The 16,462-nt window shown below is 30.5% G+C and overlaps 2 protein-coding genes across 10 annotated transcripts; one reads left to right on the top strand and one right to left on the bottom strand.

Annotated features, from left to right (window-relative positions):
* The first annotated feature begins 67 nt into the window (after nucleotides 1-67).
* Nucleotides 68-2,798, top strand: LOC110712485 (protein FAR1-RELATED SEQUENCE 7-like). Its single transcript, XM_021890950.1, has 6 exons — nucleotides 68-270; nucleotides 872-1,325; nucleotides 1,440-1,877; nucleotides 1,962-2,063; nucleotides 2,466-2,585; nucleotides 2,685-2,798. The coding sequence occupies exons 1-6, from the start codon at nucleotides 68-70 to the stop codon at nucleotides 2,796-2,798; spliced, it is 1,431 nt and encodes a 476-aa protein (XP_021746642.1).
* A 541-nt stretch (nucleotides 2,799-3,339) lies between these two features.
* On the bottom strand, nucleotides 3,340-11,879 carry LOC110712590 (microtubule-associated protein 1B-like). 9 transcript variants are annotated; one of them, XR_002509620.1, is made up of 13 exons: nucleotides 11,600-11,866; nucleotides 11,308-11,352; nucleotides 11,069-11,191; nucleotides 9,996-10,136; nucleotides 8,386-9,378; nucleotides 7,748-7,948; nucleotides 6,328-6,904; nucleotides 6,045-6,071; nucleotides 5,920-5,946; nucleotides 4,338-4,492; nucleotides 4,069-4,228; nucleotides 3,622-3,894; nucleotides 3,340-3,501 (listed from the first exon to the last, which is right to left on the bottom strand). XR_002509620.1 is itself a non-coding variant. In XM_021891060.1 (5 exons), the coding sequence occupies exons 1-5, from the start codon at nucleotides 11,647-11,649 to the stop codon at nucleotides 9,374-9,376; spliced, it is 378 nt and encodes a 125-aa protein (XP_021746752.1). In that variant the 5' UTR covers nucleotides 11,650-11,879; the 3' UTR covers nucleotides 9,087-9,373. The 9 variants fall into 9 exon arrangements, 1 of the variants encoding a protein (XP_021746752.1); XR_002509618.1 differs by having other exon boundaries at nucleotides 9,996-10,148; nucleotides 11,600-11,865; XR_002509619.1 differs by having other exon boundaries at nucleotides 3,457-3,492; nucleotides 9,996-10,148.
* Nucleotides 11,880-16,462: the final 4,583 nt, after the last annotated feature.

Below are 16,462 nucleotides of genomic sequence, written 5' to 3'. Positions count from 1 at the left end.
CAGTTTCATATGGTTGTTTGAGTCTTTCATGAGATCAATGGGTGGTGGGCGTCATCCGATTACTATAATGACAAACCAAGCACCTTCTATTGCAGCTGGTATAAGAGAAGTTTTCCCAAATTCTAGACATCGTCTGTGTACATGGCATCTTACGGAGAACTCAAAAACAAATATCGGTAAATTCAGAGTTTTGAAGGAGTTCACTGATCTTTTTGATTATCTGCTCAAGTACTGTGAAACTACTGCTGAATTCGAACATTATTGGCCAAGGTACTTCATTATGAACTTTCTTTATGAAACAATGAATTTATTACATTAAAACATGAACCTATGTTTTAATTTAATTATCTTTAATTTTGTTGTTGCTCATTGTTATTTATATGAACATGTTTATTATTATTTATGATCACATTTAGATATTTTATGCATTTATAAGTTTATTTTATGAATTTGTGTTTTTATGAATTTGTTGTTATAGTATGAACTTGTATACTGGTTATTTTGTGTGTTGTTATTCTGGTACATCATTATGAACTTTCTATATGAAACATTGAATTTATGATTTAAAATCATGAACATATGTTTTAATATAATTATCTTTAATTTTGTTGTTGCTCATTGTTATTTATATGAACATGTTTATCATTGTATATGATCATAATTAGATATTTTATGAATTTATAGGTTTATTTTATGAATATGTGTTTTTATGAATTTGATGATTTATTATGAACCTGTATACTGGTTGTTTTGTTTGTTGTTATTCTTATGAACGTCATAAACATTTTTATGAACATATATAAATATATTATGAACATAAATATGTAATATATGAATATAATGTTTATTAAAGTGAACTTTCTTATGCTAGGATGATGAACAAGTACAATTGTAATGATAATGATTGGTTAAATCATTTGTACTCGATAAAAGAAAGATGGTGTCCAGCCTATTCTAAAGCATATTTTTCCGGAGGAGTTTTGAGTTCCCAAAGGAGTGAAACCACAAACCGTTCGATTTCTCATAGATTGAGGAAGACGAATGGGTTGTGTGATTTTTACAAGACTTTTCTTGATGTTGTGGCTGAGTGGAGGAGTAAGGAAAGTAAGCAGGACTTTCGGTTTTTGAGAGGTAATCGTCATTTGGCGGTTGCTAATGTAAGTCTTCTTATTCATGCTAGAGAGGTTTATACAATTTCGGTTTATATTGTCTTTGAAGATCAATTTGCAAAAGCTATTTCTTGTTCTCAAGAGAGAAAGTATGAAAATGATGAGACAATTAGTTACTTGGTATGGAGGCCTAATAAGGATATTATTAGGCATGAGGTTTTTTTAAATAAATTCACTAGGGTAATCAATTGTACATGTAAGTATTGGAGTGAAATGGGTTTATTGTGTTCACATTCCCTTCGTATTTACAACATTCATTGTGTTCAAAAGATACCCGAAGAATACATAGTTAAGAGATGGACTAAAACCGCGATGTGTAGTCATGTGGTTGATGGAGATGTTGTTCAAGAGAATGTGATTTCTTCTTCTATTTGGAGAGCTCATATGTTAAGAAAGTTTATTCAACTTGTTACATCTTGCCAAGATCACCTTGAAGCACGAGTTGAAATTGAATATACATTTGAAATGTTAAGGGAGAAGGTTGAGAGTGTTAGAGGGCCAATTGATTTTGATGAGGAAGAAGAGGTTCAAGAGGTTGAAAATGATGCACAACCTATTCAAAATCCGAAAGTAATTAGGAAAAAGGGTGAAAGGAATGATAGGCCAAAGAGCACTATTGAAAAAGCTTGTAATAAGGCCAAGGGGTGGAAGAAAAAAGTAGATAAATACAAGGATGAAGTTAAAGCTACTGTTCAAAAGGTTTTTCAGGTATTTTTATGAATTTTTTGTGTAGTTAAGTGAATACTTTTGTATGGGATATGAACATATCTATATTTGTGTTTTATATTGCAGGTTTTAGATGATGATGGTGATCCTTTGACTTATTCACACCCAACAACAAAAGATTCAAGTCTTAATGTCCTTCCAAAACAAATGAATGGGCAATCATCAATGGTAATTTTTAAAATACTTTCAATTATATTAGTATTCTATTATTTTTGTTTTTGAAAGAATAGTATTCTATTATTAATGTTTTATAATATTTTTAGGGTGTTCAAGGTGCCAGTAAAAAGAGAAAAGTACCAGCAAATGATTCTTAAACTTCATCAAGGGAAAATACTTACAATTCACAGGTAATCATTTATTTGAATTTTATGCTTAATTATATGAATTTTATGCTACAGAACCTGAACATTTATTTTACAGCGTATTGGACAAAAATCTTCAAAGAATAACACTAATACCTCAACTAATGCTTCTCAGACTTAATTCTCAAAATTAATTATTTATGTGAACTTAAAGTTTATTAATATGAATTTTATGCAATACCATTTGATCATTTTTTTTAATTTACAGGGTAATGGACGACAACCCTCAAAGAAAAACACTAATACGAGTAAACCTTCTTCATCAAGTCAATTTGGATATCAAGCTAAAAAAGGAAGTTTTCATTATGAGAACAACAAATGGTATCAGGTAAATCTGAACAACCTAGTTACGTTTATGAACATTTGCTTTTTATTTTTGAGCTTATGTGTTTTTGTAATTGTTTTTTATTTTATCTTTTTTTTTTAGTATTTTGATGTTGGGCGCAATGCTACAAATGAAGGGAGTGAAGTTGGTGGATCTTCAAATGTTTCACAATATAATGAAATGTTATCCATGTTTGATAAGACAATCAATGTTTAGATTTTTTAATAATTGACAATTTATTCAATTGCCTAAAAGTTGTAACAAAACAAATTATTACTTATTTTCATTTTATAAATGTTTTTGATTTCCAAGAATTAATTTACTGATTTTTTATAAGAAAGATGATCAATTAGCATTATATAAGTGATCTACCAATATATAATAATGAGAGAAATTTCAAATTTAAATGCAAAATATAATGCAAACTGATGTTTCAAGTCATAAAAGGAATCCACAACTATTAAAGTAAGTTGTCTTTGCAAAGTTATTAACTATAAAAATTAATTTGATTCTTCCATCCTTCGTCTTGCAGCCATCTTTATTCTGTATGCTTCTCTGTTGGTATTGATTAGTAATATCTCAGCACAATACTTCACTCTTAGCTTTCTGATTTGATCAATCTGGAAAAACGTATGAACATAGATATTTAAAATATGAACAAACACTCTATATCAATGAACATAGTTGTAAATTGAATTTTAAAGGAGTTGAAACCTTACATTATCGGCTATCAGATCACAAACCCATTCTACTAAAGGTTCTGATGTGAATGTTTCCATATGCTTCAACAAATAAACACCACAATTCTTATGGTCCCAATTGCTCCTCCAATTCATTTTTATCAAGTTAGGCTTGAAAGCTTTTATTTCATCCAGTTGTTTTTCATTGTAATTTTGGCTTTTCAAAAACCCTATAAAAGCTTCAAGCTAATTTTGAAAATACACATTCAATAGTTAGTTATAAGGAAATGAACATTAGAAATAAATTAGTGAAATTCACAGAAAGTTCAAATGAAAAAAGATGAGTATTTAATATTTACCATTTTTATGGGAGAGGTACCGTATTTGTCTTTTGCTTTCATATTCATGGGAAGCTTTCTGTTATCAATCATATCAACAGTGGCATTATACATGTTGAAGCAAACCAAGTAGACGTGGTTAAATGCTGACACCGGGAAAAAGAATTGTTTGACTTCTTTTATTTTTTTGATATCGTTGTTTTTCATTTCAATTTGAAGTCTGGAAATGAATTTTGAAATTCTTTTTTTCATGTCACCCTTTTTCTTAACAATGTGGTCTGTGCACACTATCACCTGCATATAAATAAAAAACATATATAAATAAGTACCTATATATGAACTTTTAATAAAATATTAATGAACTTCTAGTTCTAATATATAAACTTATAATAAAATATTAAAGAACATCAAATATATATGAACGCTTAATAAAATATTAATGAATTTCTAGTTCTTATATGAACTTACATAAGGAATTGTGCTAAAGTAAATGCTGTTTTTTCGACACTTGTAATTTAAAATTGTAGCCCAAGCATCAATAATGGAATTGTCAATTTCTTCATCTGTGCCTAGTGTCTTCATTTGAGATCTGTTAATACTAGTTTCTCCATCAAAGTACATCACCTCACTTCACACGCAGTAAACAAACAAAACAATCCATTTTAAAAAAAATGAACAATAAAAATGAACAAAACATATTATTTTATGAACAAGTAATATAATAATGAGCAACTTACTTGTTAGGACCATCATTGAATGCATAGTCAGAAATTGTTGCATTCATTGCATTCACATCCTTGAATAAATCTTTGTATTTTACCATGAATGGTGATTTGAGACGAGCAAGAAATTGTGAACTTGTCTTATAGGTCGTTTGCCAATTTCAATTTCACTACATAAAATTAGGGCTGGCAAACAAGTCGGGTCGTGTCGGGTTCAGGTTGACCTGTTTACATAAACAGGTCACCCCCAACCTGAACCCGACCTGTTTACTTAAACAGGTCAGAAAATTCAATCCGAACTCGACCTGGTTTTAAGCGGGTTGACCTGAACCCAACCCGTCTTAACCTGTTTTTTTATTTAAAAAAAAAAAATTGATTAACCTTGTTATTTTTTTTAACCTGTAATCTTTTTAACTAATCTTGTAATTTTTAAAAATAAAAATATAATTATTTTTCAAAAATTAACCTGAAATATTGAACAACATACAAAAATGTAAAATGCAAATTCAAAGCCACTTGCTGCATAGTTTATAGTACAATTATACAACACTAAAAAGTTCCAAGAGTTCCAAAATACATATAACAGAAATTCAATATTTGCCAATTAGTAACTTCATCATCTGATTCTTCATAACCAGCAAGTTCAACGGGTAAAGGAGGAAGAGGACAATCAAGTATCAACCATCTGTTAATTAAGAATACATTAGTTAATTAGATAAATAATAGGCTAACTTTATCAAAATACTAAATGCCAAATGCAGACTTAGCAAAAAATCACTTATCTCACTCATAAACTCATAAAAAACAGTTGTAAAAACAAGTAATCTCACTCATAATCAGATGGTGAAAAAACCGCATGCACAAAACGCACTCATAACAAACGAGCTTAAATCAGAAAAAAGTAAATCGAAGAAATTAAATCGCAAACAAGTAAACACATAAAAACAAACTAATGTTGAGATGAAATTGAAGAACTAAGCTAAAATGCATAAAAAAACAGAACAATTAAGTAAAGAGAATTAATTAGCAAGCAAATTACCTTTGACAATGTTGAGATGAAGATTCACAAGCTTTAATAAACAATTTTCATGGAAAAAAATATGAAAACAAGAGAGAAGAGAGATGAAAGAGAGAGAGAGGAGAGAGAATGAGTGAAAGAGGGGAATTGGGGAAGCGGCGTGAATAAAGAACAAAGCTTAGGGTTTTTCATTTTTGTGGTTAGATATTTGGGCTTAGCCCATATTTAAAAGTTAGGGTGTAAATAACTAAAATTAGGGCTGGTAAACAGGTTTAGGTGGGTTAGGTTCGGGTTGACCCGACCTGAAACCAACCCAATTAATTAAATGGGTTTAGGCGGGTTGGTTTCGGGTTGGGATTTCCAACCTGCACCCGACCCATTTAACTTCAGGTCGGGTTCAGGTTGACCCAATTACATAAACGGGTTGAAAATCTCTTTCAAAACCCATTTATTTCGGGTTGGGTTTGGGTCGGGTTGTCGGGTTGGGTCAGCTTTTGCCAGCCCTACATAAAATAACATTGTTAGTTTATAAAAGGTCAAAATTATGTAAACGGGTTTTTTTTTATTTTTTTTATTCACCTTGCTGTTTTGTCCTTTGACACATTTCTGCAAAACACAGATAATAAGTAAAAGTGATCAATATGTGAATATAAATGAACAATTGTTTAATATAAATGAACATAAGTTTTTTTCCATTTTTTTACCCTGGATTTTTCGATTCTCCTTTAGATCTGTCAATAGATGAACAGAATATAAAACAAAATGAATATCAAACAATAATAGATGAATATATATAGAAAAACAATATTTTCATAATATAATTTATAAGTTTCATAGAATATATAATAATTTTCGATGTCAAAAAAATTTACATTACTTTTTCTAGTTTGTTCATCCAAAAAATTAACATTAGTTTTCTCTTTACATTACATAGACTGCCTTAGCTACTTATTACAAAATATATATCATAGTTAGGAGTCACATTACCCTGCATATTGAAATTCTGGATTCAATGGGTTGTTCAAAATGTCCTCAAATGTAGGGTCTTGAGTTTTGAACATATGATCAAATTCCGATGCTTCAATCACCGGTTGCTCCTGCTCCACACCTGCACTACTTGACCCTCCCATACCTAGCCCCGAGGTTCAAATCAATGTTTTGTCCAATTTGTGTCTCAGTTGGATGAACCATTGGACTAGGAGTTTGTTCTTTGTCGATCCCTAAATTCTAAGCATTTTGTGGATCGAATGACTCTCTTACTTTCTTCTTCCTCTTTGCCTCTTCTTTCTCTTGCTTTCTTTTCAGCTTGTACTTTCTCCAAATACTCCTTTTCAACCTTGTCTAAAGCATTCAAGAAAGAATCTGTTCCAAATAATTCTTCATCTAGACTCAAAATTGAAGGATTTGAAGGATCCTTAAATTTCTTTTGCATATAATCTCCCACTGTTTTGTAAAGAAGATTATTTGGGAAAAGCTCTTCAGCATGCTTTATCATTTCACACAATTTTTCACAATTCCCACCCATAATTCTGACCACACTAATAAACTCTTCCATAAATTCCTCCTACAGAATGAACATACATAACAGACATTATGAATATAATGCCTTCAAATATGAAATTAAAATATAAAGAAATAAAAGATAATATCATTATAAAATATACGCATTAAAAAGTGAATATACAAATAAAATAAAGTGAACATAATCATGCAAAGTATGAACATGTTCCTAAGTTCAATGAAGATAGACCAAAACATATCAATGAAATATGACCAAACTAGATTAAAAATAAGCATTCAAAAACAGATCAATGAAGATAGACCAAAACATATCAATGAAGGAAAGCACTCTCATCCAAAAGGTTGAGGAGTGCCAGTTGTTTGATCTACTAAACGAATGCAATGAGGATACAAGGCAAAATGCTGAAGACGTTGAGAAGATTATAAAAATTGCATTGTGGTGTTTGCATACAGAGCCAACTCGACGTCCTGTCATGTCAATGGTGGTGAAACTATTGGAAGGACAGGGAGGTGCAATAGCTCTAGAGGCTATTACTGACTATTCCTGTGCAATTTTGAACACAGATGGACACCCATCAATTGAGCCAATAACACCAACAATACTAATGTCTACTAGCATTAAACAAATAGATGGCACCAAGTGCTTAGAAAAATGAAATATTGTAACTAATACCAAACTAGATTAAAAATAAGCATTCAAAAACAGATCAATGAAGATAGACCAAAACATATCAATGAAGATAGACGAAACAGAACAATGACTAAATCAGCCAAAGCCAAAGAAATAGGTTTGTAAAACTATACATAACTTAGATCAAACTAGATATGAACATTATAAATAAAAATAATAAACATTCAATAATATAGGTAAATTTTCTAATCAAACCTTGGCCATTGGTATATTAGTACATTCTTCTTGTGTTGTTTTCCTTTTGATTTCAACTCTAGGCAAAATATTACCCAATCCAACTCCATGGCTCTCCAACTTCATCCTTTAGACCACCATATCCTTTGTTCATACAGATATGATAGGAGGAGTTCTTGGTGGCATGATGTTTTACTTTTGAATGCGATCAAAGTAAAACAACTGAAAAAAAAAATACAGAAAAAAAAAATCATCAATTAGCATATATAATAAAATGAATGTAAAGTTAAAAAAATGAATATATAAATTACATAAAGTGAACATATGCATATAGAAAGTGAAAATAAGTTGTATTGAATTTATAGGCTCATGTTTATATGCATTACCTGTATACAAAATCTGAACATACCAAAATATGAACATGAATATACGCATGAACATATCCATTCCAAATATGAATATATGTATACAAAATATGAACATGAATATTCTCCATGAACATGAACATACAAAATATGAACATACCTATCAATGAACATGAACATAACCATTCAAATAATGAATATACGCATAAAAAATAATGAATATACGCATAAAAATAATGAATATAATAAAAATATGAACATAGTATATATGGAAATGAAAATAATGGCATATACCAGAAGAAAAGGCAAAGGTCCTTTGTAAAACCCTTTTGGATTCAATTTCCAAGAACTGCTTGTATCCATTAAGCTATCAAGGACATACTTGCACCAATTGTATTCCTTGATTTCAAACACATTCTTAATTGAGAACAGAAACTTGTAGTGCAAGTGTATGCTTTGGCTGCTTTTCATGAAGCAATTTACAGCCAACACAATGAAATAGATAATGAAGATTTCATCAACTTCACCATTGTTCACTTTTGCAGGTTCTGTGTTCATTTCCAGTTTCCTTCTGTTCATCTTTGCTTTCATGATTTCCATCTTTTTCTCTTTTTCTTCCTCAGACTTCTTCAGAACATTGTGTGTTTTAGGGCTACCAGACACAACACCCCAATCTTTCCTCCATCTAGTCAAAGGAGTCTCTTCTTGTTCCTCATCTTCTACCTCCTTCACTTCTTTCTCCCCTCTCGGGATTCCATACACAACTTCAACATCTTCACAAACAACAATAGATTTGTTGTACGGAAGATAAAGTGTGCGGCTATTCTCTTTGAAACAATGCATAAGCCAAGCAGAAAATGATTGGTCATTTTGTGGAAGATTTACATCGAGTAAAGCTCCAAATCCCATGTCAATAATTGCTTGCTTTTGAGAAAGGCTCAAATTTGATGCAAATGTCATGAATTTGAAATGCCCAACCCTCACTTGCAACTTACCATAATCATCCAAATCTTCAGCATCATCAAGTTTTACCACCTCATGTACATCTTCATTTGCATCTCTCTTTCTTTTTTTATGTGCTTTCTCATTTTTTACACCATCAACTTTCTCACTTTGTTTCCCCTTCTCCACCTTAACTTTTTCAGTTTTCAGAGCTTCCTTTTCTTTCTCACCTCCATCTTTCTCATTGTTTTTTTGTGTCTTTGAGTTTTGCTTGTTCTACTCTTGCTTGAGGAGGCTTCCGAACAGTTGTTTGATGATTTCTTTTTTGTTGCAATATGCTTCACCCTAATAGAATAAATGTAAAGTTTAAAAAAATGAATATATAATTTATATAAAGTGAACATATGCATATAGAAAGTGAAAATAAGTTGTATTGAAAGTATAGGCTCATGTTTATATGCATTACTTGTAAGGTGAACATATGAACATATGCTATTTCAAATGTGAACATAACCATTCAAAATATGAACATACCAATCAATGAACATGAACATAACCACTCAAAAAATGAATATAAGTATACAAATAATGAATATATGCATATAAATAATGAATATAAGCATTGCTTCCTTTGGATTATGCATTTTAAAACGTGAACATGCAACATGCTGTGAATATAGTGTTCTCAAACATGAACATGAAACATGTTGTGAATAAGTTGCTACCCTTTTTCCCGCTCTTTTATCCTACACCCCACAACTCCTAATCCCACACCACTCCACTAACTCACCAACACTCCCCTGTTCCATACTTCAAAAAATGAATATATGTATAAAACTAATGAATATACGCATAAAAATAATGAATATCCCTATAACATAACTGAATATGAATATATATATATATATATATATATATATATATATATATATATTTACAATGTGAACATAAGCATTTCATACCTTTTTTTTTTGGTAACTCTGTTGCTTTTGATTGAACCTTTTGTGCTTCTTTAGAAGGTTTTTCTGGTTGTTTTTCCCCTTCTTTTCTTGCATCTTTTGATCGTTCTTGTGGTTGTTTTTCTCCTTCTTTTGGTGGTTCGACTTCATCGTTAACTCATGAGAAAAAATTGTGTAAAACAGTGAGCTTTATGAGGTAACTTCATTTCTTTAAATCTATCAAATTCATTTGATGAAGGGTCGACATGCATTTGAATCTTAACCTACCAGTCTTTGTGGAGAGGTTATACATAATTTCTAGTAAAAATATAAAACAAGGAGTGATCACATAACTACTAAAACATGCAACAACAAAGTGATATTGGACATTTGATTGGTGGAAACTGATGTTTTGGTAGGGATTTTGAAGAGTTTGTAGCCAATGAAAGACAAAGATCGAGAAGCACATTCATGGGCATATTTTATATGAGTAACTTGTTCTTAATCTTTCCGATTCTGACATGTACTATAATGTGCCTTTAGTTCATATATTATGAATGCATAATAAGAAGCAATTACATGGAGTTATAATTCAGTGCATATTTTGTGAATATAGTGTGCCTTTAGTTCATATATTATAAATGTTGTGAATATAGTGTTCTCAAACATGAACATCACTATTCCAAATATATTATTCATTGCATATTTTGCTACCCTTTTTCCCGCTCTTTTATCCTACACCCCACAACTCCTAATCCTACACCACTCCAACCACTCACCAACACTCCCCTGTTCCATACTTCATCTCCCTCCTCAAGAAATCAACAAAAAATACCAACATAAATTCAAATTCACTAAAATATACAAACATTGTTTTGAATTTTAATTTTCGTACAAAATTTCAGACATAATTCACTAAAAAATTCACCAAAAAATATAAACATTTGCACTTAATTTCGGACAAAATTCACTTAAAAATACAAATATTTGCACTGAATTTCGGACAAAATTCACCATAAAATCCACCAAACAACAACAAACATGAAAATTAGGATCAAAACATGAAAATTCACTAAAATAAAAAAAAATGAATATACCTGTTGTTTTGATTTTCCTCTTCTTCAACAACTTGTTTCGAAATCTCATTGAGTAATTTCGGATCTACAGTAGGACTCTTTGCCACTTTCTTCTTTTTGGTGCCAAACATTTTATTTAGCGGCCTATTCAAGAAAATTAGGGTTTCTATCAACAATTTATATTAATAATTACAATTTAACACCACAATGAAATTTTAATTTATAGAAATAGCAATAAAAAAATAAACATCTAAACTTACATATCTTCTTGATTTCCAGTAGATTTTGAAGCATTTTTTGTTTTTCTACAAAAATAATTGAATTACATGCGTTAGTTTATGAATTCACCCACAAACAACAATTAATCTAAACAATTTTTTACAAAGAAAAGAGAAAAAAATGTAACAAACTAATCTAAACAATTTTTCATATAATCTAACACAAATTTCATAGTTTCGAAAAATTGAATTTCGAAAAACAGAGTTTCGAATGATTCAGATGAAAATTCACTAAAAAAATGTAAATTTCGGGCAAAATTCAGTGCAAATATACCTCTTCTTTGGATGATCCTTCTGATTTTGCATTTCATCTCTTAGGTCCATTGTGATTTTTCCAGATTTTTAGTGAGAGAATATGAACTAGAGGAGAGAGAAAATAAGAGAGCAGAAGAAAGGTTTGAATAGAAGTGACGTTACTTCAATGTGGGTGGGGGTATTGAATTTTCCGTGTTTTAGGGCCAATTGTTTTGTAATTACCATGTTTTTAGTTTTAGGGCCTTTTTTAATTGGGTTGGGGGGTAATTGGACTGCTGTTACACCTATCTAAGGTGCACAACCTTAGACCAATTGGAAGTACTGTACAGCACAATAAAAGTTGAACCGAACCTCTGGCTGCCAACGCTATTGGATTTTGGACAAAGTGGTTTTTCGATCCAGCCCAAAAAGGTTCATACTGGCCCATTAAGTGTTTCAGTTATAAGTGTCCAGTTTTCCAACAATAGTAAAGGCATGAGATTCATTACACTTACACACAAATGAAGCGCATAATGAAGATAATTAACTGCATGCATTTCCATTCAATTTATAATACAAAAATTTTCGACATTTTAATTATAAGCCATACAAGATACAATAAGATTGCAATTTAATTTATTTTTTTAATAAAAAAATTGATTTAAAATTAAATCAAACACAATTCAAGTTTAATTTGGAGTGACTCATTTGAGTTAGATGAAATTTAGATCAAATTACTGAATTAGTATATGGATGGACTAATAATTATGTGGACTGAACTAGTACATAGATGGAGTCATAGGCGGATCTATAAGGACTTGAAGGGGAGCACTTGCATCCCCATTTTGCAAAATATTTATGAATTTATTTAAGGTAAGTTAAAAAAGAATCTATTACATATACTAGTTTTTGCTCTCCCATTTTAAGTAAATTGATTCCTAAAAGATAAAATCAAACAATAGAAATTCTTAAGTTATAAAAAAATCATATTTTTTCTCCATATAAAATGGTAAATGATATATTATTTTCATTTTTATACATATTTCCGTTTTTTAAACATTGCAACATTTGCACTTTATACACTATTCACACTCTTTTGTAACCACATATTGTGATTATTTTTAGGTAAAAAAACTTTGACTATAAATTACCCCATTAATCTTTAAAAGATAGTATTGTAAAGAAAAATAGCCACTTTATATTTTGTTAGACTCTTCTTTATTATTTTGTTACTATTATTGTTATTATTATATAATTAAAGTTTTTTAAGGGTTAAATTGTGCTTTGAGAAGCGTAATTATCCTCATGTTGCAGTGTTAAATGAACGGAGGATGTATATGAACTTACATGCTAAATGTAGACTAAAAAGTAAGGGTTCGTTTGGCATTGCTGTGGTTTTCTGTTTTTTGGTTTTTTGTTTTTTAAAAGTGAATGATATATGTCCCATAATGAATAAAAATTTATTTAAACATATTAAAATTATAATAATTTTAAAAGTGGAAACACCTTTTTCTTGTTTGCTGTTTTTGGTTTTCAAAAAAACACAAAACTGAAAACCAAAAATAATGTCAAACAAGCCCTAAGAAAATCACAAAATATTGAAACATTAATATTAATCAATGTGATCCATATCTATTTGGGTTGTACTATAATTTAAATTTTTTTTAGATTTTCCACTGGATGGAGTAACTATTAAATATATCTCTCTTGTCAAAAATAAATAAATAAATAAATAAATATTTCTCTACTAACTATACTTTATATTACTGTATATTCTCTCAAAAAATATTACTATATATAAAATTTGTTTTTATTTTGATCTTTATCTTTCCTATCTTATAATTCTCTTAAAATATTACGCAATACTAGTATTGCAATTCTTATTAAACGGATGGACTAATAATTATGTGGACCATAGGTTTCTCAATTAAAGTGGGAGATTGCGAAGGCATAACTTGTAATATACTTCCACACCACCATCAAACAAGCCGAAAATATGCCAACTTCGAATGAACACAATAACCCCTCAATGTGCTTAAATTAATTCGGAAAAGTTAGAAAAATCCAGAAAAATCATTTTCCTAAAGCACTTTTGATAAAGTTAAAAAAATATATTATAATTATATTAGTGCACCTCTAATATATTCCTAGATAAGTGCTTATCTTGAGTTTATTCTATAAATTAATCATGAGACATTATACAATATAATCTATGTATGGGACCCTCAATCGTATATATTCGTAGGAAGAAGAAGCTTTGATTTGCACTTAAATCATACTAGTAATAATTTATACTAAGACTTTTTGAGGAAGAGAGGTCTAGGAACAATTTTTTAATAGTGGACAAATATCTTAAATTGAATATTTTGTCTATTTAAAGTTATCTCATTAACATTTCCACTTAATTGGGGAGGAGGGAAAGGATTGTGTGTTTTCGTTGCTTTACTTATTCTAAAATGTTACTGAGTATCTTGGTTTGAAGTAGTCGCGCCCACAATTCATATTGTTGGTGTTTTATACAAAGAGAAAATTTAGGTGAATTCTCAAGCAACGGTTTAAGCTAACTCATTCTTATAAATTATGATTATCATAGTATGATTGACTGACTTTGCATTTGTGTAATAAGTTTTGACTTTTGATCGAGTCAGGTTGCACAAGAATGAATACTATCACAAGTATGGGAAAATGTCTATCTCAAAATAAGGGCTACGGATACGATATATATGTTAAAATTCATGTAATACATTTTTAAAAAGAATTTGAATATAATATATATATATAGCTTTTTTTTTTGTGTCCGCTCACTAGATCACACTATATGTATGAAGGCACCCATATTATTGAGCTATTACCTTATATATTTATCTTACTTTACTTATATTTCTTCATTAAAAAAAAAGTTGAAAAAGATAAGGTGGCATGTCACAAACCATAACCAAATATCATAATAGGGTACGATTTTGAGACGTATTGTCGTGTGTCTACAAGTGTTAGTGTCTGACATGGTATCCGACACTAACACGGCAGTTGGGTGAAGCTTCCATATATATATCCTAGCTTTTGAGACTATTGATTAGATATAATAAAGATATGCATCGTTAATTCCTGATGTAAAAAGAGGTGCAAGTGCAAGTGCAAATTAAAGGTGGGGATCATTTAGTCAGATGTTGTAATAAAAATAAAGTATTGTATATGTACTCTTAATGAAATTTATTGCTTAAATTTGATGTACATAAATTTTTAATAAATAAGATAAATGTGTCTACAACTATAATTTCGGCCCCTAATTTAAGTATTAAGTAATAACATTCCTACATACTACACGTACAATTAGTAAATCACTAAGACCTTATGTTTGAAGACTATATATATTTCAAGATGTTAGGTGCTTTGTTAGCATCTATAATTGATAAATACTTGCTCTAAACTAAAGTCAACAACCAATCCACTAATTGTACAACCATTATTATTCCTACGTGGCTACGTACAACCAATTCGATCGGCAATTCAATTTGTTGCGAGCTAATACATAATTAATTATATTAATTAATTTTACGGAGTTTCATTTATTCCAAAATTGAATTAACAACTTTTGAAACATGCTATGGGTATAATGTAACCACTAACTAGTACCGACCAAAGGTGGCCAAGTGTTTACGTTTAACTCTCTTAATGTGTCGCTCACCTTTTAGCTCTATTTAAATTTTAATTGTGTTGATGATTTTATTAAATTAGCTCAATAATTAGGGACAAAATCACCCTTACGAGAGCATGATGATGAAGAAAAAGTTGGTAAGCTACAAGACCTACAAATTCACTAAAAACCACTTACATTTGGAGGATTTCTACAGGTTAATTATTTATGGGATATAATAAATTTTTATACATGGTTGGTCACACCGTGTGACCAGTCACCATAGAAATTACTTCATTAGTGTTATACTGTTATTTGGGTAGTATTGTAGGGGTTATCTCGTCATTGTTAATTAAAGACGATATTACCTCAATCAGTGTTAAAGGGGTAGCCTGATTAGTGTTATCATGGTTACTTCGTCAGTGTTAAATAAGTTATTTGGTTTGTTGAGTCCAGGAACAACTCACATGTGAACATTCTCTTGTCCCACACTAAAACACTAAAGGGGGAATGTAGTGGTAATGGAATCCCACATTGAAAGAATTTAAGAGTTACCACCACAATATAAGGCTAAGGGGCTACTCCCTTCATTGCCATATGATTTTGAGGCGGAAACTCCTTGGTCTTGTAAAGTGGTGGACTTGCACTCTCTCGTGACGGGGTGCCGCCCAGACCCGTATTTAACATGGTATCAGAGTCAGACCCACGATCTCACGATTGGGGCTTATATAAAGCCATATTAAAACATTAAAATCAAATAGACAAACAATATATGCAAGTAAACTCACACATCAAAATCGAACACATAAGTCTCACTGCACACTAAAGAGGGAGTTTAGTGGTAATAGAATCCCACATTGAAAGAATTAAAGAGTTACCACCACAATATAAAGCACATATGAGATGGAACCTCCTTGTTCTTGTGAAGTGGCGGACTTGCACTCTCCCGTGACGGGTGCGACCCAGACTCGTATTTAACACGGTTAGTCTAAAAGGAATTACCTGATCAACATTACAGGATTTTACTTGGTTATTTTACAAACGGCCACACAATGTAACTAGTCACACACGTACAAACACAATCCATTTTAATTAATTATGCTTACCAACTACTCTATGTGTTTCTTTTTGTTTGTTTATCTTTGACATGTATCCCTTACAAAAATTACAAACATATACGAAGTAATAAACATTAAGGAACAGAGGAAGTGTACAAAATCGTCTCAAAATTAGTCCGATTTGCTTGCATTTAGCTTTCAACTTTCATTA

Source organism: Chenopodium quinoa, unplaced genomic scaffold (assembly GCF_001683475.1).
Source record: "Chenopodium quinoa cultivar QQ74 unplaced genomic scaffold, ASM168347v1, whole genome shotgun sequence".
NCBI classification, from domain to species: domain Eukaryota; kingdom Viridiplantae; phylum Streptophyta; class Magnoliopsida; order Caryophyllales; family Amaranthaceae; genus Chenopodium; species Chenopodium quinoa.
Note: the sequence above shows the minus strand (reverse complement) of the source record. Positions and strands in the feature narration are given on the sequence as shown.